This window comes from Pelophylax lessonae (assembly GCF_965119305.1).
Source record: "Pelophylax lessonae genome assembly, chromosome: 4".
Classification (NCBI taxonomy): Eukaryota; Metazoa; Chordata; class Amphibia; order Anura; family Ranidae; genus Pelophylax; species Pelophylax lessonae.
Window position 1 is genome coordinate 659,054,642 of NC_138771.1, and position 23,839 is coordinate 659,078,480.

Below are 23,839 nucleotides of genomic sequence, written 5' to 3' on the forward strand. Positions count from 1 at the left end.
TGCCTCCCCCTATTTCTGTGCAATTGGAGAATGTTCTAGAGCTAGTGGGCAGGAGGATAGGAGGAGCTACCTCCTATATTCAATATTTACGATGCCTCGGCCAATCCCCAGTAGCAGGCTGGCAGGCGGTAGATCTTACCTCATAAATAGACATGGGCCAGGCCAGCAGTGACAGTCAGGCAGAAGATGGAAAAGCAAGGACATCCTCTAAATCACCTGGACCTTGACCAGTAGATATTGGATTTTCTGCTGCATAAGGCTGCACTTGGTGGGCTTCAGCTGGTGGGTCAGTTTGGTGAATACTTGGTCCAGGTGCTGTATATAGTCCTCGAATGAGACTAGGATTATTGGGGCAGTCTATGGACTGATGCAATTGCTGGGCTGGCCTCCCATCCATCCAGGCCCAGTGGCATAAGTGCAAAAAAACAAGCCTTTGATGTCCTGAAGTGTATTCTCACATCTGCTCCCCTCCTGGCCGTCACAGATTACTCAATGCATTTCCTAATATATACTGACAGTAGTTACAAGGCTTGGGGCCGTCCTCGCCCAAGAATAGAATGGACATAAAGGGTGGTCACCTACGCGAGTCACAGTCTGTGCCCCACTGATTTTAGCCCCCACAATTATTGCTCTTTTAAACTGGAACTGTTAGCTCTGGTGTGGGCCACTACAGAGAAGTTTGCGGATTTTCTTACTGGAGCAGAAATTGCAGTTTACACGGACAACAACCCTCATTTACCTCGAAACAGCTAAGCTGGAGGTACTAGAGCAGAGGTGGGTTGCCCACTTGGCCCGCTTTAAGTACAGGATACATTACAAGCCTGGGAATGGACATGCAGATGTTCGCTTCAGCTACCCAGTGGAGAGCCTGGACGAGGGCATGGATCTAAATCAGGAGGACCTGGAGGTGGCGCCAATATTGCCCTAGACCGCTTCCTCTTGCTTGTCCAGGGGCAATGACTGAACTCCCAGTCAGGGGCCTCTGAGATCCACACCGTAGATGGGCTTTGATTCAACAGAAAGACACTGATCGTGTTCAAGTACAGTGCTTCCTCTTGTGACAGCATAAATCAACCCATCCAGAATGTCAAAAGTTTATAAGGGACATTTTACAAATTGTGGTCCCCCAGTCGCACATCCTCCAGGTCTGTCAAGTAATGAATGTCACCAGAGGGCATTTCAAGGCAGATCACACTGAAGCCCTAGTTAGGTATTTCTATGCTCCATGACTAGTGGAGTGGGTGCAGTGAGCATACCAAGAGTGTGCCACGTGCACCTTGCATAAATCTACTCAAGACTGCACTTAGCGGTAGGGAAAGGCTCCGGAGGAGTAGGGAAAGTGCAGGGACTATGTCTATCTCACTAAAGTAGCTTCCCATTTGGGCTGGACCAGCCAGGTGGCACTTCTACTCCTCCTTGCAGATGCTGTCAGTATTGCTCGGAACTTCTGGACCACTGGTGTGAGTTTTGCATGTGTTTCCGGACAGCTGTGCTCATCTGCCTGGCCTGTTTGTAACTTGTTGGAACGTTCTCAATGAATTCTGTTTGCCGCACTCAGTCTCCATGCGTTCCCTACGGTTTCCACCTACGCCTGCATTATCAATATATTTTTATCTGCCCAGCCAACCACTAGGAGTTTCCTGTGCCAATGGTGCATGCTGAGTAATGGTGTAAATGTTTGGGGGAACTGCTGCAAGCTCTCTCCCCCCCATGGGCTGCGGTCTGGGGAGGATTCCCATGATGGAGATGCTCTGTCAGAGAAACGGCCATGCTGCAACTGGCAACTCCGCCAGTACTTCCAATGGCCGCAATGGACTCAGGCCATACACTCATTGTCAGTGAAATGGCTGTGCTGCAACTGGCAACTTTGCCAGTACTTCCCATGGCCGCAATGGACTCAGGCCATAGACTAATTCACTGGCCTATAAAAGGACTCTGCTCAGCCCATCAGATTGCTGGATTTTCTTCAGCTCTTCCTGTTTCCTGAGCATTGCTACTTCCTGGATTCCAGTTTGACCCGGTGTTCCGTGAAAAAAACCTACCCGTGAAAATTTCATACCCTCATCACTTCCGGTGCACCTACGTTAGCACTACGTCATTGAACAGCTGAGGAGCTGACTAGTGCGCATGCTGGGAGGGTATGGATTTTTCACGGCAGTGTGTGTAACGTTACACCGACTCAGCTGTTGCGGCGGTTACATTAAAATAGCTCGTCTGCAATATGAGTCATCTCCGCTCCTATCCCTGTCACTTCCCTGATCTGGGCTAGTAAATTTAAAAGCGGCGGCGGGTGTATGAAAAGATAAATCACAGAGCCAAGATCTCCGTTCATTTAGATTTCATACACCCGCCGCCGCTTTTATATTTACTAGCCAAGATCAAGGAAGTGTCTGGGATAGGAGCGGAGATGACTCATATTGCAGCCGAGCTGTTTTAATGTAACTGCCGCAACAGCTGAGTCGGTGTGACGTTACACACAGTGCCGTGATAATTTCATACCCTCCGTGCATGCGCACTAGTCAGCTCCTCAGCTGTTCAATTACGTATCCGGGGCTGTGAGCAGGCGCACTGCTACGCTGCTCAGCTGTTCCTCACAGGAAGTGAGGTGGGTATGCATTTCTCACGGGGTAGGTTATTCTCACGGAACACCGGCTTGTTCCTGACCTGTCTGCTCTCTCTCCTGGCTTTGACCCTCGGCTTCATCTGACCATCCCTGCTCCAGTTTGGCTCTCCCGTTATCTGATCTCTGCTTGGCTCACGGACTTGCTTCCTGTCTACCTGCCCTCCAGTACCTGATCTTGGCTTTCCCATGGACTTGTCTGCTTTTGGCCTTCCTGCTATACCTTTGGCTTGCACCTGTTGCAGCTTCCTGCCGAGCCCTGTGTTTGACCCCTGGCCGGTCTTACACCTACTGCCTGGTTGTTCCTGGTTCCTCCTTGGACTGTCCGGTGTATACCTGCCCAGCACTCTGCTGGAGACCGCCTGTCTACCATCAGGACCCTGACGGCAACCAGTGCTTCTGTGGGCGCTACACCCTCTGTCTCAACCCCAGGGGTGTGCCGCACTCAGCCGCAAGGGGAGCCCTCTCTGCATCTCGGCCTCGGATCAGGTACGTGACATGCTCTTTCAGGCCTGCATGCCTAAAAGAAGCCTACTGTACATGGATTGGATTCTGGGTTTGCCTTCATGGGGAAGCCTGCATGTGATAGGAACCTAAAGTTACTCCTGAAGAGTGTGGACCAGGATGGGACTTCCAGATAAAGCTGGTAGATGCTCTTGAAGGACTCTCTTGAAGATTCTAAAGTATAGCTCAGGATTAGAGTCCCAGGAAATGGTGGTGGATTCTCCTGAAGATACTAGTTAATATCAACACTGGAGCTCTCTGCACACTCCTGGGTGGAACTTTATGCTTCCAGAGGGGGAGTCAGGGTGTAGAGGGACTACAAGTCGAACAGTTGTTCAAGGAGCAAGAACATAGACCTCCATGTCTACTGTTTAACCTCTGAGTATGAACTATTGTTTGGGTTTTGTGTCTTTTAAAGTCTATGAGCCGTGCTTATAAATGTGGTGAGACAGTACAGCTCAGTGACCAACCACATATCATTTTGTAGAAAAGAGCAATTGTTCCCTCTCTCTTCTAAAGTTGGGAGTTGTGATTATCTTCACTACTGCAGAAAACACCTCCCCCTGTGTACGTTGTATTTCACCATGTGAAATGTTACTGATCAGGCTCAGCCTCGTCCTGTGTAGGAGGATGTGATCAACCCAACTGCATCCTTCCCCATTGTCTTTCACTTCCCTTCTCAGCAATGGCGTCTGCTGAACTGAGAGCCGAGTTGGAATGTTCCGTCTGTCTGAACATTTTTACAGATTCTGTAAACCTAAGATGTGGACACAACTTCTGCCGAGTTTGTATTGATCGTGTGCTGGATACACAGGAGGGGTCTGGAGGATATTCCTGTCCTGAATGCAGAGAGAAGTTTTTGGATCGTCCTGCACTGCACAGGAACATTACTCTACGTAACATAGTGGAGAATTTCCTGTCTGCTCAGCCAGATCAGGAGGAGTCCGGGGTCTTCTGCACTCACTGTGTGGACTCTCCTGTACCTGCTATTAGATCCTGTCTACACTGTGAAGTTTCTCTGTGCGATAAACACCTGAGAGTCCACAAAAAGTCCCCAGAACACATCTTATGTGACCCCACCTTGTCCATGGAGAGCAGGAAATGCTTCGTCCATAAGAAGATCCTGGAGTATTACTGCACTGAGGATAATACCTGTATCTGTGTGACCTGCAGTCTGGCTGGAGAACATCGAGGACACCAGGTGGAGATGTTGGATAAGGCTTCTGGGAAGAAGAAGGAGACACTGAGGAATGTTCTGCGGAAACTTCTGACAAAGAGAGAGGAGACGGAGGAAAGAGTCCAGAGTCTTCAGGAACACAGGAGGAAAGTAAAAGAAAAAGCAGCTGGTGACACTGAGAGAGTCACTGCCCTGTTTAGAGATCTCAGGAGACATCTAGAGGACCTGGAGAAGAGATTCCTGAGGGAGATCTCTGGGATGGCAGAGCGGGTTTCCGCCTCCATGTGGGATTTTATTCAGGATCTGGAAATAAAGAAGGAGGAGCTGTCCAGGAAGATGCGTCACATTGAGGAGCTGTGTAACATGACGGATCCACTGACTGTCTTACAGGAATCAGACACAGGTGACTTGTGTGATACTGAGGATGGAGATAATGAGGACAGAGAGAGACATGAGAAGCTCCTCCATGATGGAAGGGGTCTGGATGTGGCGGGAGTCTTACACACAGGTTTATCTGATATAATAACAGAGGTAAATGTATACTTCCCTATACAGGGAGCTGCAGACATATTACTGGATGTAAACACAGCTCATAATGATCTACATATATCAGATGACAGGAAAACTGTATCCAGGTCAGATAGAAACCAGAATCATCCAGAAACCCCAGAGAGATTTCAGGATTATTCTCAGGTGTTGAGCAGTCGGAGTTTCTCCTCAGGGAGACATTACTGGGAAGTGGATGTCGGGGGGTCAGATAGCTGGAGAATTGGGATGTGTTACCCCAGTATAGACAGGAGAGGAGGGCAGTCAGGGATTGGAAATAATAAGTCCTGGGGTTTGGATAACACTAGTAATCAGTATGGGGTGATACATGACAGTAAAGTGATCCCCTTACCCACCAATATCTCCAGTAACAGAGTCAGGATATATCTGGATTATGAGGCCGGGCGGATCTCTTTTTATGATCTGTGTGACGCGATCCAACACCTCCACACCTTCACCACCACCTTCACTGAGCCCCTCCATGCTGGGTTATGGATACCGAAAGGTTGTATAAAGATATGTGGTGGGGAATAAGGAGATGTGAGAATTCTACCCAGAGACTGGTGATGTCACAGGGAGAAGGGGTGGGATTGGTAAAATATTCAGCCATTAGGATAAAGCAGTGGGAGGGGCTTAGGTCAGTCGCCTGCAGATTTGTTTTACTATAAATAAATATAAGTGAGATTTCCTGTAAGGTCCTTTTAGGACACAGACAGATTTTTACTTCCATAAATATACATTTTACAATGAGTGTGTTCCGTTGATTATTGTATTGCGTGAAGAAATATAAATGAATAATAAATCTACAAATAGATAGAAAGAAATTAAAATCAATGGAGGAAACATATGAAGAAATGATCCCGAGATTTACTAGTGAAAGAAAAAAATGGGATTTATCACTATAAATAATGTATGATTACTAGTACTGGAATGTGTCCCCAATATAATGTGTTCCCGTAGAATGGATCGCCAATAGAATTCTATTGGATCATTTTTATAATGTATCCTGATATAATTTGTCCCCATAGAATTGACATCCAATAAAATTATATTGGATCACTTTTATAATGTATCCTAATATAATGTGTCCCCATAAAATTAATCACCAATAGAATTCTGTTGGATCACTTGTATGTATCCTAATATACAGTAATGTATCATTGTGAGGTTATATCTAAATTCCGTATAGTTACTAGACGTGTCTTGCTGATGGGAGGAGGAATTTAAGAAAAGGAGATGTTCATGTGAATAAAGTTTTTTTTTCTCTTTTTTACATGTGAGATTTTATATATTTATATATATAATATACCTTTACATCAGTCTTTAACAAGGCGTGGGATATGGGGGATGTTTGGCTCAGTGGTAGATGTGTTTTTACGCTTAATTCACATCACACAGGAACTACAGTTAAGGGCTTGGTATCCATTTTCATAAACAAAACTGTAAAGGTCCATCCAGGATTCCCACGCAGGGGTTTCAAATTCACTCAGCAACAAATAATGAAAAAAGCCACCTGGCTCTCTGGTCAGCAGTACCTCTACTCTGAATGAGTATATAAACCCCAAAGATGATTGGGATTTAAATAGCGCTTGCTAGTAGGAACTGGGGAGATTAAGATGTTATGTTTAAGACAATAAATATTCATATATAGCTAAAATGTCACTAATAAATATACATTAAAAAACAATAAAATTCATAAATAGTATACCCAATAAATAACATATAATATTAAATCAAATATGTGTCATAAAAGTGCATAATAGTGCCAAATTAAAGTCTAATAAAAGTTCATAAGTGACTTGGTGAAAACTGATTACACTTCAGTGCAAGGAAAAGTGCAGGTGCTCAGTGCTGGATCCTCCAATGGTCCAATAGCCGGTCAAGTGACTTTAAGATAAGTAATGCCTCGTAAACACGTACCGATCGTCGGGCGACCGATCGGCCGACCGATCGGCCGTCTTTTGTCCAGGACTGTACTGTCCGCTGAAAAGTGCAAAAGACTGCACACGAATTTTGTCCGCCGACTGCAGAAGTGAAGTCATGTGATGGTTAACTTTCCCTGTGTTTTTTCTTCTCTGAGCATGCCCAGTCTTGCAAATCTGCTGATTGTCAGCCGAATTCTGTACTGACTGGCAAACAATCGGCCGTTCTGGTGTCGGCCAACAAAAATTTTAATGCTTGCACGACAGATTCTGTTCGGCCGAAAATGCGCTGTTGGCTGTCGGAAGCATCATACTAACAAGCCTACAATCGGCCGATCGGTCGTCGGCCGAATCTTTACGGCCGACAATCGGTACGTGTGTACGGGGCATAAGATGTGAGCTTACCAGAAATAGTGGGTCTAAGTTACCTTACGGCACAAAGACCAATAAAGCTTGATGGCCCTCCTGGCCTCAGATGCGGTACCTGCTGGGCTTATCCCCCACCGACCGAGATCCCTTCCTAGGCAGGCGATGTCCTCAAGGTCCGGTTAGGGAAAAATAAACCGCTCCAGATACCGTTTAAAAAGGTTTATTTTTCAAGTTGATAATAAAAATGACACACAAAGTTCAGTATAGTAAGAGCCGCGCCCGCTAACGTGAAGTCTGTAGCGTGGAGAGCGGTAGCTACCGTACTGCGTTCCAGCTGACTTCCGGGTAGGTGGCGTGCGTTCCACCTGACGCGCGTTTAGTCAGAGCGTATGACGTCTTCAGAGGCCTTTCCACGCTACAGACTTCACGTTAGTGGGCGCGGCTTTTACTATACTGAGCTTTGTGTGTAATTTTTATTATCAACTTGAAAAATAAACCTTTTTAAACGGTACTACACCATCTGGAGCTGTTTATTTTTCCCTAACTGGACCTTGAGGACATCGCCTGCCTAGGAAGGGATCTCGGTCAGTGGGGGATAAGCCCAGCATGTACCGCATCTGAGGCCAGGAGGGCCATCAAGCTTTATTGGTCTTCGTGCCGTAAGGTAACTTAGACCCACTATTTCTGGTAAGCTCACATCTTACTTATCTTAAAGTCACTTGACCAACTATTGGACCATTGGAGGATCCAGCACTGAGCACCTGCACTTTTCCTTGCACTGAAGTGTAATCAGTTTTCACCAAGTCACTTATGAACTTTTATTGGACTTTAATTTGGCACTATTATGCACTTTTATGACACATATTTGATTTAATATTATATGTTATTTATTGGGTATACTATTTATGAATCTTATTGTTTTTTAATGTATATTTATTAGTGACATTTTAGCTATATATGAATATTTATTGTCTTAAACATAACATCTTAATCTCCCCAGTTCCTACTAGCAAGCGCTATTTAAATCCCAATCATCTTTGGGGTTTATATACTCATTCAATCCTACACTTACTATAGCAGCTGCTTCCCCTTAGAATTTAACTATTTATATCTCCACCCCTTAGCCTTCCTAGGCGCGAAGAATATACTTTATTGAGTATATATAATTATTTAGTACATCTACTCTGTTTGGTCTCTTAGACAACTGGCTGTTAAGGCTCTCTCTTCCTAGATGGCAGCGCCTTGCTGTACAGGCCCACACTTGGCATCTTGACAGGGTTTTCCCACCGCCAATTTCCAATTTGAAGGAGCTGTAATTATGGGGATTCTACAAGGTGGGCAGCAGATTGCGGCTTGCATAGGCAATCACTTGCTTCTGTCCTGCACCTGGGCCAGGACAGCTCCAAGGCCATGTAAGCTCCCATCTGTATACACACAGAAGGTCTTTGAGTAATCTGCACAGGTCAATAAAGGTGCCAAAGTCAGCTTTTGCTTGAGAGTTTCAAAGGCCTGTTGTTTGGGGCTGTGCCATTGGGATTGGATAGAGCATGATAGTCCACCTTTCTTTTTGGTAGTGTGGCTGCTTAGCAGCTGGGTAAGAGGGTGGCAATTTGTGAAAACTTGGGGATGAACCACTTATAGTATCCCACCAGTCCTAGGAATCTGTGGAGGGTGCCAATGCTGTACGGCCTGGACTTTAGCTGGGTCCGGAGCAATCCCCCTGGTTTCCACACTGTGCCCCTAGTACTGGATTCTCTGTCTCATTAAGCGGCATTTCCTGGGCTTGAGCTTCAACCCATTCTCTGCTAGATGGGTGAACACCTGGTCGAGGTGTTTGACATGATCCTTGAAGGTTTTGGAAAAATGATGATATTGTGCAAGAAGACTAACACAGTCTCAAAGTTAACATCTCGCAGATGTTACTCCATTAGGTGCTGGAACATACTAGGGGCATTACTCAGGCCAAAGGGCATGCGGTTAAATTGGAACAGTCCCATGGGTGTGATAAAGGCAGTCTTTTTTTGGTCTTGGTCTCTCACTGGGACTTGCCAGTAGCCGCTTGGCAAGTCAAGGGTGGAGAATTACTCCTCCACCCGGGGTAATGGGTAGGCATCCTGGTGGGTACAGGCATTTAACTTGCAGTAGTCCAGACTTCTATCCTTCTTTCACACAAGGACCCTGGGAGAAGCTCATGGGCTACGGCTCTCCTGAAAGGAGGAGAAAAGGGGGAGGGAAAGAAGAAGGGAAAAATAATACCATGAGCGACAGCAATCACAACCCTGATGCCAATCCTAACCCACAACATCAAGAACCGGGTGTATTGGCACTCCCACAGCATCAATCCAAGATTCCTTGGACAGTTCCTGCTCTCATAGGTAAGCCGATAGAGTGGAAGGGTCCTAGCGATGGCAGCTATCCAGCTGGCCCGAGTCGGGGAGTCTGGCGACTTCAATTTCAAAAGTATTTCCCTCCTGGCATAAAACAAGGCATACGTAATACACAATTTGGCATATTTATCACCCACCACTGCCTCCAAGTTATTGTGTAGAGTCATCGCCGGTTTAATAGGAACAGTGGTGTCGAGGACTTCGCCCATCATGTCCGTCACTGCCCGCCAAAAGGAGGCAAGCTTTAGGACAGGACCAGACCACATAAAGAAAGGTGCCGATGTCACGACCACAATGGGTATAGTTAGGATCACTCTGGGGGTATATGCTAGCAAGTCGTTGGGGTGTATAGTATACTCTGCAAGAATTTCAGTTGTATGAACCTATCCCTGGCCGATATCATGGAGGGGACATATGTGCTAACACAGTCTTCCCAATCATCCTCCGTCAAGTCTGGAATGTCTCCCTTCCGCTTATCATACGTCATGGCTAGATTCCGACTATGGGCCTTCGACAGTCTCAGGTAGAGGGAGGAAAGGGGTTTGCCCATGACCCTAGAAGTCAGCAGTCATTCCAGTGGATCGGATTCAAGGGTAACAGGTCCTGGGAACTGTGCCAACATAGCGTACCGAAGTTGCCAATAGCGGAATTCCATAGACCTAGGTAGAGAGTGTAGTTGACTGAGATCTGCAAAGGTGGGGAGTTTTCCCATCTCGAATAACGTGTTTCATAGTTACAAAACACAAATCCAATGTAGATGCGGAAAGGAGGGGTTGCCCCACAGGGGGACATGAGGGGAGACGTGCAGGGGTTGACTATATACCGCTCGGGCCCGAGCCCATATCTGCAACACCGTCAGCATTGGGACGGTGATCAGGGGATGAGCCTGCACCCCCTGAAAACCAAGGTTACTCAGCGCCGCGTAAGAGCCCAGTATGGCCGCCTCAAGGTTCACCGCCAAATTCTGCCTGGGCTGGGAGAACCACCAACGGACAGTCACCAACACAGCAGCCCAAAAATAGAGCTGAAAATTGGGAAGCGCCAGACCTCCACCAGAGAGGGGGAGATGTAGGGTCCGCCTGGCGACCCGAGGCGTACGCCCAGCCCACACAAAAGACGACACCACACTGTCCAACCTAGTGAAATAGGGCTTGGAGATATCAGTAGGGGAGTTACGAAAAAAATATAAAAACTTTGGGAGGTAAATCATTTTTAGTAAATTTATCTGCCCAACCAGTGAAAGAGGGAGCGTATGCCACACTGCACACCGCCTAGTCAGCTGGAGAAGCAGAGGGACAATATTATCCTTCTTGTAGGTGTCTAAAGCCATGCTCACCTTGATGCCTAGGTACGTCATGTCCTGAACCCATTGAAGCGGCATCTGTGTGTCTGTCAGGGGGACAGACGGATGTAGGGGGAACAGGACAGATTTAGACCAATTAATGTGTATGCCCGACAAATGGCCGAAGGTATCAAACAACTGCAAGGCAGTGCGCAACGAGGAGGAGGCATCGGAGAGGTAAATCAAGGTGTCATCCGCATACAGGGACAATTTTTCCTCAATCACACCCACCCTGATGCCATGGACCCCCAGGTCCGCCCGCAATAAAATCACAAGCGGCTCCAGGGCCAGGGCAAACAAAGCTGGGGACAATGGGCAGCCCTGCCGGGTGCCCCTAGCCAAGGGGAACCAGTCCGAAAGGGACGAGTTGGTGCGTACCTGCGCAACCGGCTTACCATAGAGCAGCCTAATCCATGAAATGAACCTGGGACCAAACCCGAAGCAGGCAAGGATCTTCCAGAGGAAGGGCCATTCCACAGAATCAAAGGTTTTCTCAGCGTCGAGGGAGGCCACCACACCTGCCCGCTCCCCCCGAGACCAGAGCCAAATGCGTAAATAGTCTCCTAATGTTGGTATCTGTGCCTCTGCCGGGTATGAATCCAGTTTGATCCGGGTGGATCAGAGCTGCTATGACGGAATTAAGACGATTGGCTAGTATTTTAGAGAGGATTTTCCCATAAACATTGAGCAGGGAGATAGGCCTGTAGGAAGAGCATAGGGTCGGGTCCTTTCCCGGCTTGGGTATTACTACAATAACCGCCTCGCTCATAGTCTAGGGAAGTGTGCCCTCAGTCAAAGACTCGGTCAGGATGGCATGCAGATGTGGACCCAGGAGATCTATATGTGTTTTATAAAACTCAACCGGGATCCCATCCGGGCCCGGCGTTTTCCCAGATTGCAGGGAGGCCACCGCTCGCTGGAGCTCCACAAGGGTAATGGGGGCGTCTAATTTTGCACGGTAACTGTTGGTCAGGACCGGAAAGTCAACGGCCAGTACGTAGTGGTCCAGGTCATCTTCAGTGTAGTCAACGCGGGAGCCATGAAGCGTTTGATAAAAGTCTGCAAAACATTGGTTGATAGCTGCTGGGGTAGAGTGGTGGACACCCGTATGATCACAAATATGCGCTATACTATAGCCAGTGGACTGCTCTCTAGAAAACCTCGCTAGCAGTTTACCGTTGCGCTCCCCTTGTTCAAAGATGCATTGGGATTGGTAAAGCAATTTCTTCTGGGTAAGTGCAGTTCGTAGTCCCAGGGCCTCACCAGTCAGAGTCTGGAGTCGAGCGTAATGGGCAGGGTCCCCAGTGCGGGTATACAAGAGTTCCATGTCTTTGGCCTCCCGTTCCTTTTGAGTCAAGTCAGCCTTCCTACTTTGTCTAACCTGTCCAATAGCAGTCTGGTAATGCCCCCTGGAGCATGCTTTAAAGGCATCCCACACCGCAGCTGAAGAGGCCGTGCCAGGGTTTACCTCCCAGTAGGTGGCCAGCTGGGGTCCAACAATAGGGTCAATATCAGTATCAGATATCCAGAACCGAGACAACCACCATAGTCTGTCAGAGGGGTTATTGGAGAGCTCCATAGACAGTAAAAGTGGGGCATGATCCGAGATCCCCCGTGACAGAATCCGAACCTCCCGTATCTGAGGCAGAAGCGGCCTCCCCGCATATATCAAATCTATGCGGGAGAAGGTCTTGTGGGTGGCAAGGTGACAGGTATACTCCCGGCATTGTGGGTGCCTCCACCGCCATAAATCCGTCAGCCCGTAGGTTTCAGCCCAAACGGCAAGATCCGAACGGGCAGAGGGATCCCCAACCATACTATCCACACCCGGGTCCGGGACCATATTAAAGTCTCCCAGAATAAGCACATTATCAGTATTGAACTTGGCAGCCTCCTTAATAATTTTATGAAGCAATTTGACCGAGGCGGGAGGGGGAACATACAGCCCCACCAACAACAATGTAAAAGAGGCAACTTGCAAATGGAGTAGAACATATCGTCCATCCGGGTCCAAGGCCAGGTCCTGCAGTCGAAAAGGGAGGGACTTGTGTATCAGCACGCTAACCCCTCTGGCAAACGTGGAAAAGGTGGAGTGATAATGATGGCCAATCCACGGAAAGAGGTCAAGTGCAGGAGAGGAAGACCAACACCTCTCTTCAGCCCGCAGGACCCGGATGGAGGACGTATCCCTACATAACATCCAGCTACACGTACACAGAGGTCTGCATGAAGGAACGTTTGTGCCAGGTAAATAAACAATAAAAAAGTGCATCACAAGAAAATAAAACAGAAAAAAATTCAAGTATCCCCGCACCCCCCAAACCCACCCATCCCCCCAAAACTGGAGAGGGCTTGTATCCCAGCCATAGTGGACATCACAGTCGCACTTGGAGGTGAGTGACCAGAGGGCACCGAACTACCCCTCCTCCCAGAACAGCAAGAGGAGGGGGATTCCGGCAACTGTAGACACTGGATTCACCCAGACATCTGGGGGCACAGATCTGAATGGTAAGAGGGTAAAAGAAAGTTCCCGAAAGTTAACCGTTCCATAATAGTAACACCATCAGCCTTGCATAGAGGGGGGAGGAGTGCAAAAGGCCCATCAGAGCAGACCATTGTCCCATGTCCGAAGTACCCTCCGTCCAACCCAAGCAATGAAAGTAGCCCGGAGAGGCATCCCAGCAGGGGACAGGAAACTAAGGGTCAGCAGAGGGGGGGACCAACTAGGGCCGCTCCGAGGTGACTCCCCGCGGAAAAGAGGAGCGAGGTGGACCAGGAGCAGGGGAGATCAAAACAGCAGCAAGGATCAGCCGGAGACAGCCCAGCAAGGCATATAGCAAGTGACAGTAAAGGCAGCAAGCCGGGGGCAGGGTCAGGGCCGTCTGTAGGTCTCGATCCAGGAGGCCGCATTTTTAGGAGAGGTGAAAAAGAGCACCCGATCGCCATCTTGAACCCGAAGCTTGGCCGGGAAAAGTGTACTGTATTTCAGTCCCTTCTCACGTAGTTCAGCCCGGACAAAGTCAAATGATTTTCTCTGGCACTGAGTCTCAACTGAATTGTCGGGAAAAACAGACAGTTTGGCGTTTTCATATCTTAATTCTCCCTGTTGGCGGGCCGCTTGCAGCACGAGATCCCGGTCCCGGTAGTGCAGGAGTTTAAAGATGAAGTTGCGGGGAGGAGAACCAGGGGGACCCCGCACCGCCGGCATCCGGTGCGCCCTCTCAACCGTAAAATAAGGGGAGAATTTGGCTCCAGGAAGGATGGCAGGGAATAGGCGTTCAGTGAAGGCCACAGGATCCGTCCCCTCAGAGCCCTCTGGGAGACCGATTATGCGGAGGTTGTTCCTGCCTCAAGGTGTTTAACTTTAATTTTGAGCGTTTGGAGGTCTGAGTGGTGGTCTCTCTGTACATCCTCCACCTCCGAGACCCGCCGCTCAACCTCCGTCACCCTGTCCCGAAATGTGTCCAGATCCCTCCGAATGAGGCCAATGTCAAGCTGTACATCGTCAATCTTGGAGGTGAGTGCGGTCTGGCAGGTTGATATGGCCTGCAGCCTCCACTTCTAGGGGCCCAAACTCAGCCTCCAGTCTGGGAGACCCCCAATCTATTTCGCCACCACTGCCACTCCCCTCTGGCTCACCTGAAGACTTGTGGTCCTTGATAGCTGGCTCCTTCCAAGCAGGGCTGACAGGGTGGACTTCAGCAGCTGGCTTCTCCGCTGGGACATCTTGAGCTGGGCTTGAAATCCTCTCTCCATTTCTCGCGTAGTCCGAATGACAGGTTCACAGCGAAGGTCACTGTTGGTAGATTGCTGGGCATTAGCATACTTAAAGGCTCTTCACAGTGTTAACACTTCAGCCAGGCTCAAACTGCTGCTGTAGGTTTCCTGCACCCAGGACACAACAGGCACAAATTCTCCATGTCGTTGAATCCCCTTTGGTGCTCTAGCTGCAACCCAGTATCCATCATACGACATCGGATTTCCAGTACCTGCATGTCAGGAAGGCTTACAAATGGGCCGCAGGGCTGTAGGTAACCTGCCATGATGCACTCTTCCTCCGCTCTCAGGTGCTGGGTACAGTGGGTTTCCGCCAAGGCGTAGCTCTGCCCCCATGGCGCCAGCAGCTGTAATAAGCAGGCATGTTCCCACACACTCTGCAACTCCTTTTTGACTGAACTGAACTTTGTAGACCGACAATATCCTTAAGTCATTTTTTATTCACTGTTATGTGCAGGACTTGTTGCAACAAACCCCTCGACCTCAGCCAGGGCTGGATGGCTAAGCGCAGGCGGCAATGACAGTCCACAGTGGTTGCTAAGGGCAACAAGGCTGACCTTACTGATTTTAGCAGGATCTTCACAATCTCTTATTTCAGCTGAAGTTGCATAGCTGATAGACACAATCCCACCGGTTCACTCTGGTTGCCATGGATAACAATGGATACATCTATGCACTTTTCACTGACTTTAGCAGGATGTGCCAGCACACAGTCACTTTCCCCAGCCATGATCATCAACAGCTGGATGTTTTGTAATCCATGGGCGTGAACGCCCGCTGTGGTTGCCACAGACAACAGCACACAATACAGTCCTCACTGATCAAGGCAGGCCCTGGTGCATCACAAGTAGCCGTCCCAGTTGTTGTTAGGGCAACTGGGTAAGAAGAATAGCTGGTTAGCAGCAACCACCCCGGGGTTGCTATGGACAATGACACTTGAACACCAACTTGACATTTACAGTTCAGCTATATTCAATCCCAGCTTCCCATCATCATCTTCTTGCGGACTTGGATGGTAAAGATGGTTTCTGGTTGCTAGGGGCAACGGCCGTGCAGGGTACCATGGGGGAATCCCGGATGTACCCCCGTAGGATTTGATGAAATAGGGTTCCCCACTGCTGCACAACCAGTTACTTAGCATTTCCCTCATTCACTTCAACACAGAAAAATCAGTCCTTGGCTTGTTTTGTGGTTTGTTATTAGGGGGTGATAACTTGGATGGGGTTGGGGAATTATGGGATGCCCAACTTGAAAATTTTCAAATGCAGAAAAAAAAGGGAAAACTTCCTGCCTATTTACATAGATTTTCTTCCATCCTCCTGCACAAACCTGGTTCCTAGCAGTATATTTCTAGTTCAGCAAAGGCCCATTACAGGCAGGAACTCTCAGTCCCTTGACAAAGTAGCACAAATGAACAGCATAACAGCTCTCCTTCTGCTTCCCTGTGGCCACTGATCCCAGCTTCATTTGCCTGCAGAATGCTATCCCGCCTAGGTGCCATCAGTCATGTCTGGCTGCTCTTCCTCCCAGTGCTCCTGACTGACTCTCTGCCCCAGTCCTGCCCCACTTGCACACACACATGAAGATCTCCCAGGGCAAGGTTGGATGAAGACTTGGCACACCTTGGTCTTCAAGAAAGTACTGTTACAGATGACAGCCTCTCCCCTTGTCTTGTCCCTGCTGATCTACTCACTATCTCTGCTTGCTCCTTCCTGCTGCCTCTCCATAAACTGCACTGAGGGAGGTGGCACAGGATGTAGCCGCCTTAAAGTAGGAAAGAGCCTCCACCAAATGTCACTGGTACCCCCAAAAGTGTCAAAAATGTCAGTCAAGGGTCCGATCTGTCCGCCGCAATGTCGCAGTCCCGCAAACAAAATCGCAAATCGCCGCCATTACTTGTTAAAAAAAAAACAATAAAAATGACAAAAATCTTTCCCTTAGTTAATAAACGCAACAACTTTTGCGCAAACCAATCAAAATATGCTTTTTGCGATTTTTTTTTTTACCAAACATATGTAGCAGAAAACAAATTGGCCTAAAATGTTAAAAAATTTTGATTTTTACATTTTTTTGGGGGGGGAATTTCATATAAAAAATGTGAAAAAATTTTCAAAATTGTTGCTATTTTTTTGTTGATAGCGCAAAAAGTAAAAATCGCACAGGTGATCAAATACCACCAAAAGAAAGCACTGTTTGTGGGGAAAAATGGACGTCAATTTCATTTGGGTACAGCGTCGCACGACCGCGCAATTGTCCGTTAAAGTCACGCAGTGCCGAATCGCAAAATAGGGCCTGGTCAGGAAGGGGGTAAAATCTTCCGGGGCTTAAGTGGTTAACCGCTTGCCGACCGCCGCAAGTACATATACTGCAGCGGTCAGCCCCTCACAGACAGAGTGACGTATCGGTACGTCACTAGCCTGTGAGGCTCTGGGAAGCGAGCGCGCGCCACCGCTGGCGCGCTCCTGCGCGGTCACGGACCCCCCCGCGTGTGTGACCGGCGGACTCAATGTCCGCCGGTCACTCAGCGAACGTCGGGGGAGAAAGGCAGGCAGGCTGTGTAAACAAGCCGCCTGTCATTCTCCCCTGTGTAGAAACAATGATCATACGGTTCTACTATGTAGGACCGTTGATCATTGTTCCTACAGCTCAAGCCACAGCCAATCACAGTTAGAATCACGCCCCTAGGGACACACACAGCCCCTCCCTCTCAAAAAAAGTTAACCCCTTCACTGCCAGTGTAATTTTACAGTAACAGTGCATATGTATAGCACTGATTACTGTAGAAAAGGGTCCGATCTGTCCGCCGCAATGTCGCAGTACCGCAAAAAAAAACGCAGATCGCCGCCATTACGCGTTAAAAAAAAAACAACAAAAATGACAAAAATCTTTCCCTTTGTTAAAAAACGCGATAACTTTTGCGCAAACCAATCAAAATGCGCTTTTTGCGATTTTTTTTACCAAACATAGGTAGCCTAAAACAAATTGGCCGGAAATGTTAAAAAATTTTGATTTTTACATTTTTTTGGGGGGAATTTCATATAAAAAAAAGTGAAAAATTTTTATTTTTTCAAAATTGTCGCTCTTTTTTTGTTCATATCGCAAAAAGTAAAAATCGCATCAAAAATACCATCAAAAGAAAGCACTGTTTGTGGGGAAAAATGGACGTCAATTTCATTTGTGTACAGCATCCCATGACCGCGCAATTGTCCGTTAAAGTCACGCAGTGCCGAATCGCAAAATAGGGCCTGGTCAGGAAGGGGGTAAAATCTTCCAGGGCTTAAGTGGTTAAGTAATAAAGCTACTTTCTGTTTTTATCTACAAGTGACTGGCACCCATTGTTCTGAATCCCACAATCAAAGGCAGAACTCCCCCCTGAGAATTGAATGTCAGCTCTTTGCAAACTCCTGGATGGCACCTGCATCTGGAGGGGGGCGGAGTGTAGAGGGGCTACAGGCAGAACAGTTGTTCAAGGAGCAAGCACATAGACTTCCATGTCTACTGTTTAACCTCTGAATATGAACTATTGTTTGACGTTTGGCAATACGCCATCCGTTCAGCGGGTCGGATCGAATGGGATCAGATGAAAACAGACAGATTTTCCGTTTTCATCTGATCTCCCCATAGGGGGAACGGGACTCTGAGAGGTCCGTCTCTGCACAGTGAGTGGAGACAACCTATCATCCGCCTGATCAACAGAGTGATCTCTGCTGAGCAAGTGGAGTCCATCCAAACAGGTCTGCCCCATGTGAAAGGGGCCTTAAAGTCTATGAGCCGTGCCTGTAAATGTGCTGAGAACAGTACTACTCAGTGACCATCCGCAGATTGTTTTGTTGTAAAGCACAATCGTTCCCTCTTTCTCTCTCTTCTAAAGTAGGGAGGTGTTATTATCTTTACTACTGCAGGGAAAATAACTCCCCCCTCTATACTTTGTACTCCTCCCTGCTGATCACGCACAGCCTCGTCTTGCGTAGGAGGATGTGACCCCTCCCAACTGCATCCTTCCGCGGTGTCCGAGACTTTCAGTTTCATTTTTGTGCTGTCAGCGATGGCGTCTGCTGATCTGAGACCTAAGCTGGAATGTTCTGTCTGTCTGAACATTTATACCGATCCTGTAATGCTGAAATGTGGACACAACTTCTGCCGGGTCTGTATTGATCCTGTACTGGATACAAAGGAAGAGTCTGGAGATTACTTCTGTCCTGTATGCAGAAAAAGGTTCAAGAGTCGGGCTGCACTGCAGAGGAACATAACACTGCGTAACATAGTGGAGAATTTCCTTTCTGCTCAGCCAGATCAGGCATAGTTGCAAACATTTGAAAAAAAATTTCCAGGGACACTTTGCAGCACAGCTATTAATTACTTACCACACCCACTTCCCTGAAGCTCCACCCACTCCACATAATCTCCGCCTATTTATCAAATTATAGGGTCTACTCAATAAAGAGAGAATTACAGGAATATTTGCTATTGTCACACGGATTCTCCTCCTGGTCAATCAGGAAGCAGGTCCTGAGACCCGTTTCCTGATTAGCCGAAAGGAGAAGCCATCCTATTGGGGAAGGGGGAGGGAGGAGACGCAGGGGAAGCCCGACCAAGGAAGGGGGACACGGAGGGGACTGAGGGGGAAGCTGCCGCCGCCGCCTCCACATGTCAGTCCAGGGGCAGCAAGGGTGAGTGAGCTGGTGACCGGGGAAGGGGGGTGGGGTATGGTGTGCGGGCTGGGGCTGGTGTGGTCCGTGGTCAGGTCCGTCTGCCAACCCCCCCCCCCCCGTCCCATGGAGCACCAGTCAGCACTGGTGGGAACAGAGAAAAAGGGGGGGGACATGGAGTTTGGAAGAGGGCAAGAAAAAAATAGAAAGGTAACAGTTACAGAAGTGACTGCTAGAAGAAGAGAGCAGAGTGTTGTTTATTAGAGAAGAGTGAGGAACAAACGAGAGATATTAGAGAAAATGAGGGGATGCCTGGGATGCTAGAGAGGGAGCATAGTCTCAGCAGTGCCATAAAACAAAAATTCTGTCTGGAAGAGAAAGATAGGGAACAGGGAGAGAATACAGAGGCTGCCTCTATTCTCTTTTTGTCCAGTTTTTTGCTGTCTCTGTATTCTCTCCCTGTTCCCTATCTTTCTCTTCCAGACAGAATTTTTGTTTTACGGCACTGCTGAGGCTATGCTCCCTCTCTAGCATCCCAGGCATCCCCTCATTTTCTCCAATATCTCTCTTTTGTTTCCCACTCTTCTCTAATAAACAACACTCTGCTCTCTTCTTCTAGCAGTCACTTCTGTAACTGTTAACTTTCTATTCTTTTCTTACCCTCTCCTGAACTCCTTGTCCCCCCTTTTGGCATACATTGTGATCCTTTAGTGACAGTGAATTTAATTAACCCCCGGCACTCACTTACAGTAACATGAAGAACGGTTGGGTCCGGAGCTGAGCAGTAGGCGGTTGAAAAGGCTGGTGTGCTGAGCACGTTGGCCTGAGACTGCGAGGGCGGGGCCCGGCTCCAGAAGAAACGGCCACCTATGCATGCGCCACCCACGCTACGCCACTGGACAGGCACAGGCCAGCCCCTGCCATGTTCGTCCAATCACAGGGCGCCTGCCGGCCATCCTGAGCCTGAAGATTGCATCTCTAGGGCAGGGAGACACCATTACTAGGGAATATAAAGGTCAGACGTAAAAAAATGAAACAAAAAACTGCGCTTGGGTCTATTAAATAAAAAACAGCTGCTGCACATATGCTGGATAAAACATAAAAACAGTATAAAATTTAAAAGAAGCGCTATATAAAATGTCCAGGTATAGGTAGGGTCCAGCTGATTGGTCTCCTTGAAGTGCCACCACCAGAGAGAGAGAGCAACCCCAATCACACTGGCGCTTACCGTCCCACTAATAAAAGAAGGCTCAAAGGTTCCACCAAACTGCTCCTACAGAAATCCTCAGCGATTCCAGGATCAAGCCAATTATGTGCGACTCCATACAGATAGTACAAGGCAGACTGATCACTCATATATACCAGAAAAAAGCAAAAAAGAAAACCATAGTGCAACACCTCATGAACCACCATTTAATTTCCTTATGCCAAATAAATGCTTACAGGTAATAAGAGTAAAAAGTGCTTATCTGCCAGAAATGTTTGACCGCCAATGAGATGACCGCTGCTTCACTCACTCGGGACGCCCCGGAAGAAGTCTAACATTGGACGAAACGCCGCATCGGGCGGGACCTGTGACGTGGGACGTCACTACGGAGTGAAGCAAAGGTCAGACGGCCCCTACAGCCTCCCCCACTGCCCGGCACAAGTCCCGGCAGAGTAAGTTAGCTGGGACAAGGTCCTATTTAGCAGGACTGTCCCGTCAAAAATGGGACACTTGGCAGCTATGGATCAGGAGGAGTCTGGGGGTCTTCTGTACTTAATATGTGAACTCTCCTGTACCTGCTGTTAGATCCTGTCGGCTCAGGTGTTAAACACCTCAGAGTCCAAAAACGGCCCCACAACACATCTTAACCGACCCCACCGTGTCCATGGAGAGCTGGAAATGCTCCGTCCATAAGAAGATCCTGGAGTATTACTGCACTGAGGATGATACCTGTATCTGTGTGACCTGCAGTCAGGCTGGAGAACATCGAGGACACCAGGTGGAGAGGTTAGATGAGGCTTCTGAGAAGAAGAAGGAGACATTGAGGAATGTTCTGCAGAATCTTCTGACAAAGAGAAAGATTTCAGAGTCTGTAGGAACACAGGAGGGAAGTAGAAGGAAAAGCAGCTGGTGACACCGAGAGAGTCACTGCCCTGTTTAGAGATCTCAGGAGACGCCCTGAAGAAGAGAATCCCGAGGGAGATATCAGGGCGGGCAGAGCGGATCTCCATCTCCATCCGGGATCTGGAAATAAAGAAGGAGGAGCTGTCCAGGAAGATGCGTCACATTGAGGAGCTGTGTAACATGACGGATCCACTGACTGTCTTACAGGAAAAAAACACATTATTTCATTAAATGGATTGTGTATGATACTTTTAAGATACAAGGATACCTACATCCGAAAGTCATGTACAAATAACTGGGGACCAAGAACCTACCGAAGGTGCTTGGTATCTGAGGGCTATCAGGGGACTTTTAATGGTATCGTAACTCAAATATATCACAACATAGCTTTTGTAAAAATATATATATAAAAACTTTATTAAATTTTACATCTAAAACATCATAGATATACAACCAATATCTTTAAAGGAAAGACCAGCAATATGGACAACAATATACATTCAAGCTGCTTATTATTAATGCATTCTACTGGGTGGGGCCACTAGAGCTCCCCCCTGCATCCATGCCTGACATGTTTCGCTGTTCGCTTCTTCAGGGGCAGATATAAATGAATACACTCCTCTGTTATCTATAATATATAGAATAAAACATGATGTTAGTCACTTGTACATACATTTAGTAGTTTAACACCAGTGAAATCCTCATGCTGGCAGTGCCCCGTCCAAGCCCCAGCAGATGGTAGAACCCAACCAGAGAGCATGCAATGCAGGAGAGCACTCACACGGACGAGTGACGGGATAATATATACAGATATATATAGTATATATAAAATTAATGGTGCATCTACGGTTGTTTACATTTTAAGACATGGGATAGAATGTCATGCTAAGGTTATAAGGCCCTGAGACCCCAGAGTGGATATAGGGAGGAAACTGTTTAACTGGTGAACTATTGTGCTCCAAGCAAAGATTTATAACAGAATTTAGCTTACATACCCAAATATTGCCAATCTGGGTCTAAATATTAGGCTGAGCAGGAGGCAAAAAATTTGCAAGGCGTGGATAGTAGGTCACCATATCATATTACCACCGTTGGTCATGTATACTAAGTGCCGGTTCACACTCTTGCGAGTGCGGCGATCGCATGTAATATCGGAGCGCACTGCTCCTTCATTACATGCGATCGGCTGTGCGGTGCGAATTCAGCCATACACTTTGTATGGCTGAAATTCGCACTGCACCCGCACAAAAGTCGCACATGACCCTTTTTTTCAGCCGCATCAGGATCGGATCACACAGTGGTTCACACTTGTGCGATCCGATCATGTGCGAACTGTAAAGATCGCACTGCGATATGCAATCAAATATGCGTATCGCATATGGCAGTGTGAACTGCCAAGGGTGCGTTCGCGATGCGGGAACAGGCTGCGAATTCGCAGCCTTCCCGCATCGCATAAGTGTGACCCGGCACTAAATCAATGGAAAATAAGGGGGAGAACAAAAGTAATTTAATACCTTGTGTTGGACTTTAAGATACTCTAAAAAGGGGATAGGATATATCCCCTATATTTAACCACTTCAATGCCGGGCACTTTCTCCCTCTTCCTGCCCAGGCCAATTTTCAGCTTTTAGCGCTGTTGCATTTTGAATGACAATTGCGTGGTCATGCAACACTGTACCTAAACCAAATTTATGTAATTTTTTTCCCACAAATAGAGCTTTCTTTTGGTGATATTTGATCACCGCAAGTTTTTTCTTTTTTGCTAAACAAATAAAAAAAGACGGAAAAGTTTGAAAAAAAAAAAAAGTTTTTTTTGTTTATGTTATACAATTTGTAAATAGATACGTTTTTTCCTGCACTGATGAGCACTGATGAGGCCGCAATGACAGGCACTGATGAGGAGGCACTGATGGGGTGGCACTAATATGTGGCACTGATGGGCACTGATATGTGGCACTGATAGGTTGCACGGATATGCAGCATTGGTGGGCACTGATAGGTGGCACTGCTGGGCACTGATAGGTGGCATTGATGGGCACTGATAGGTGGCACTGATAGGCAGCACTGATGGGCAATGATAGGTGGCACTGATGGGCACTGATAGGCAGCACTGATGGGCACTGATAGGCGGCGCTGATTGGCACTGATAGGCGGCACTGGTGGGCAATAATGGGCACTGGTGGACGGCACTGATAGATGGCAATGATGGGCACTGGTGGGCAGCACTGATGGGGAGGGCACTGGCGGGCTCCCTGAGCCCTGATTGCCATCCCTGGTGGCCATGGTGGGCATCCCTGGGGTCATGGGTGGGCATCCCTGGTGGTTCTAGTGGCACCCCCCCCAAGGGTCTGCACTGATAATCAATGCTCTTATTACCAGTGCAGATCCCCCCCCCCTGTCAGGAGAGCCGCAGATCGGCTCTCCTCTACTCGTGCC

The 23,839-nt window shown here is 47.8% G+C and overlaps 1 protein-coding gene across 1 annotated transcript in view; it reads left to right on the plus strand.

Moving 5' to 3' along the window:
- The window catches only part of LOC309553061 (uncharacterized protein), a 149,358-nt gene that overhangs the window by 86,169 nt on the left and 39,350 nt on the right, over positions 1-23,839 (plus strand). Inside the window, exon 5 of the mRNA XM_082253959.1 lies at positions 3,808-5,077. Coding sequence (XP_082110085.1) covers positions 3,808-5,077 — 1,270 coding nt within the window. The remainder of the gene's footprint in view (positions 1-3,807; positions 5,078-23,839) is intronic.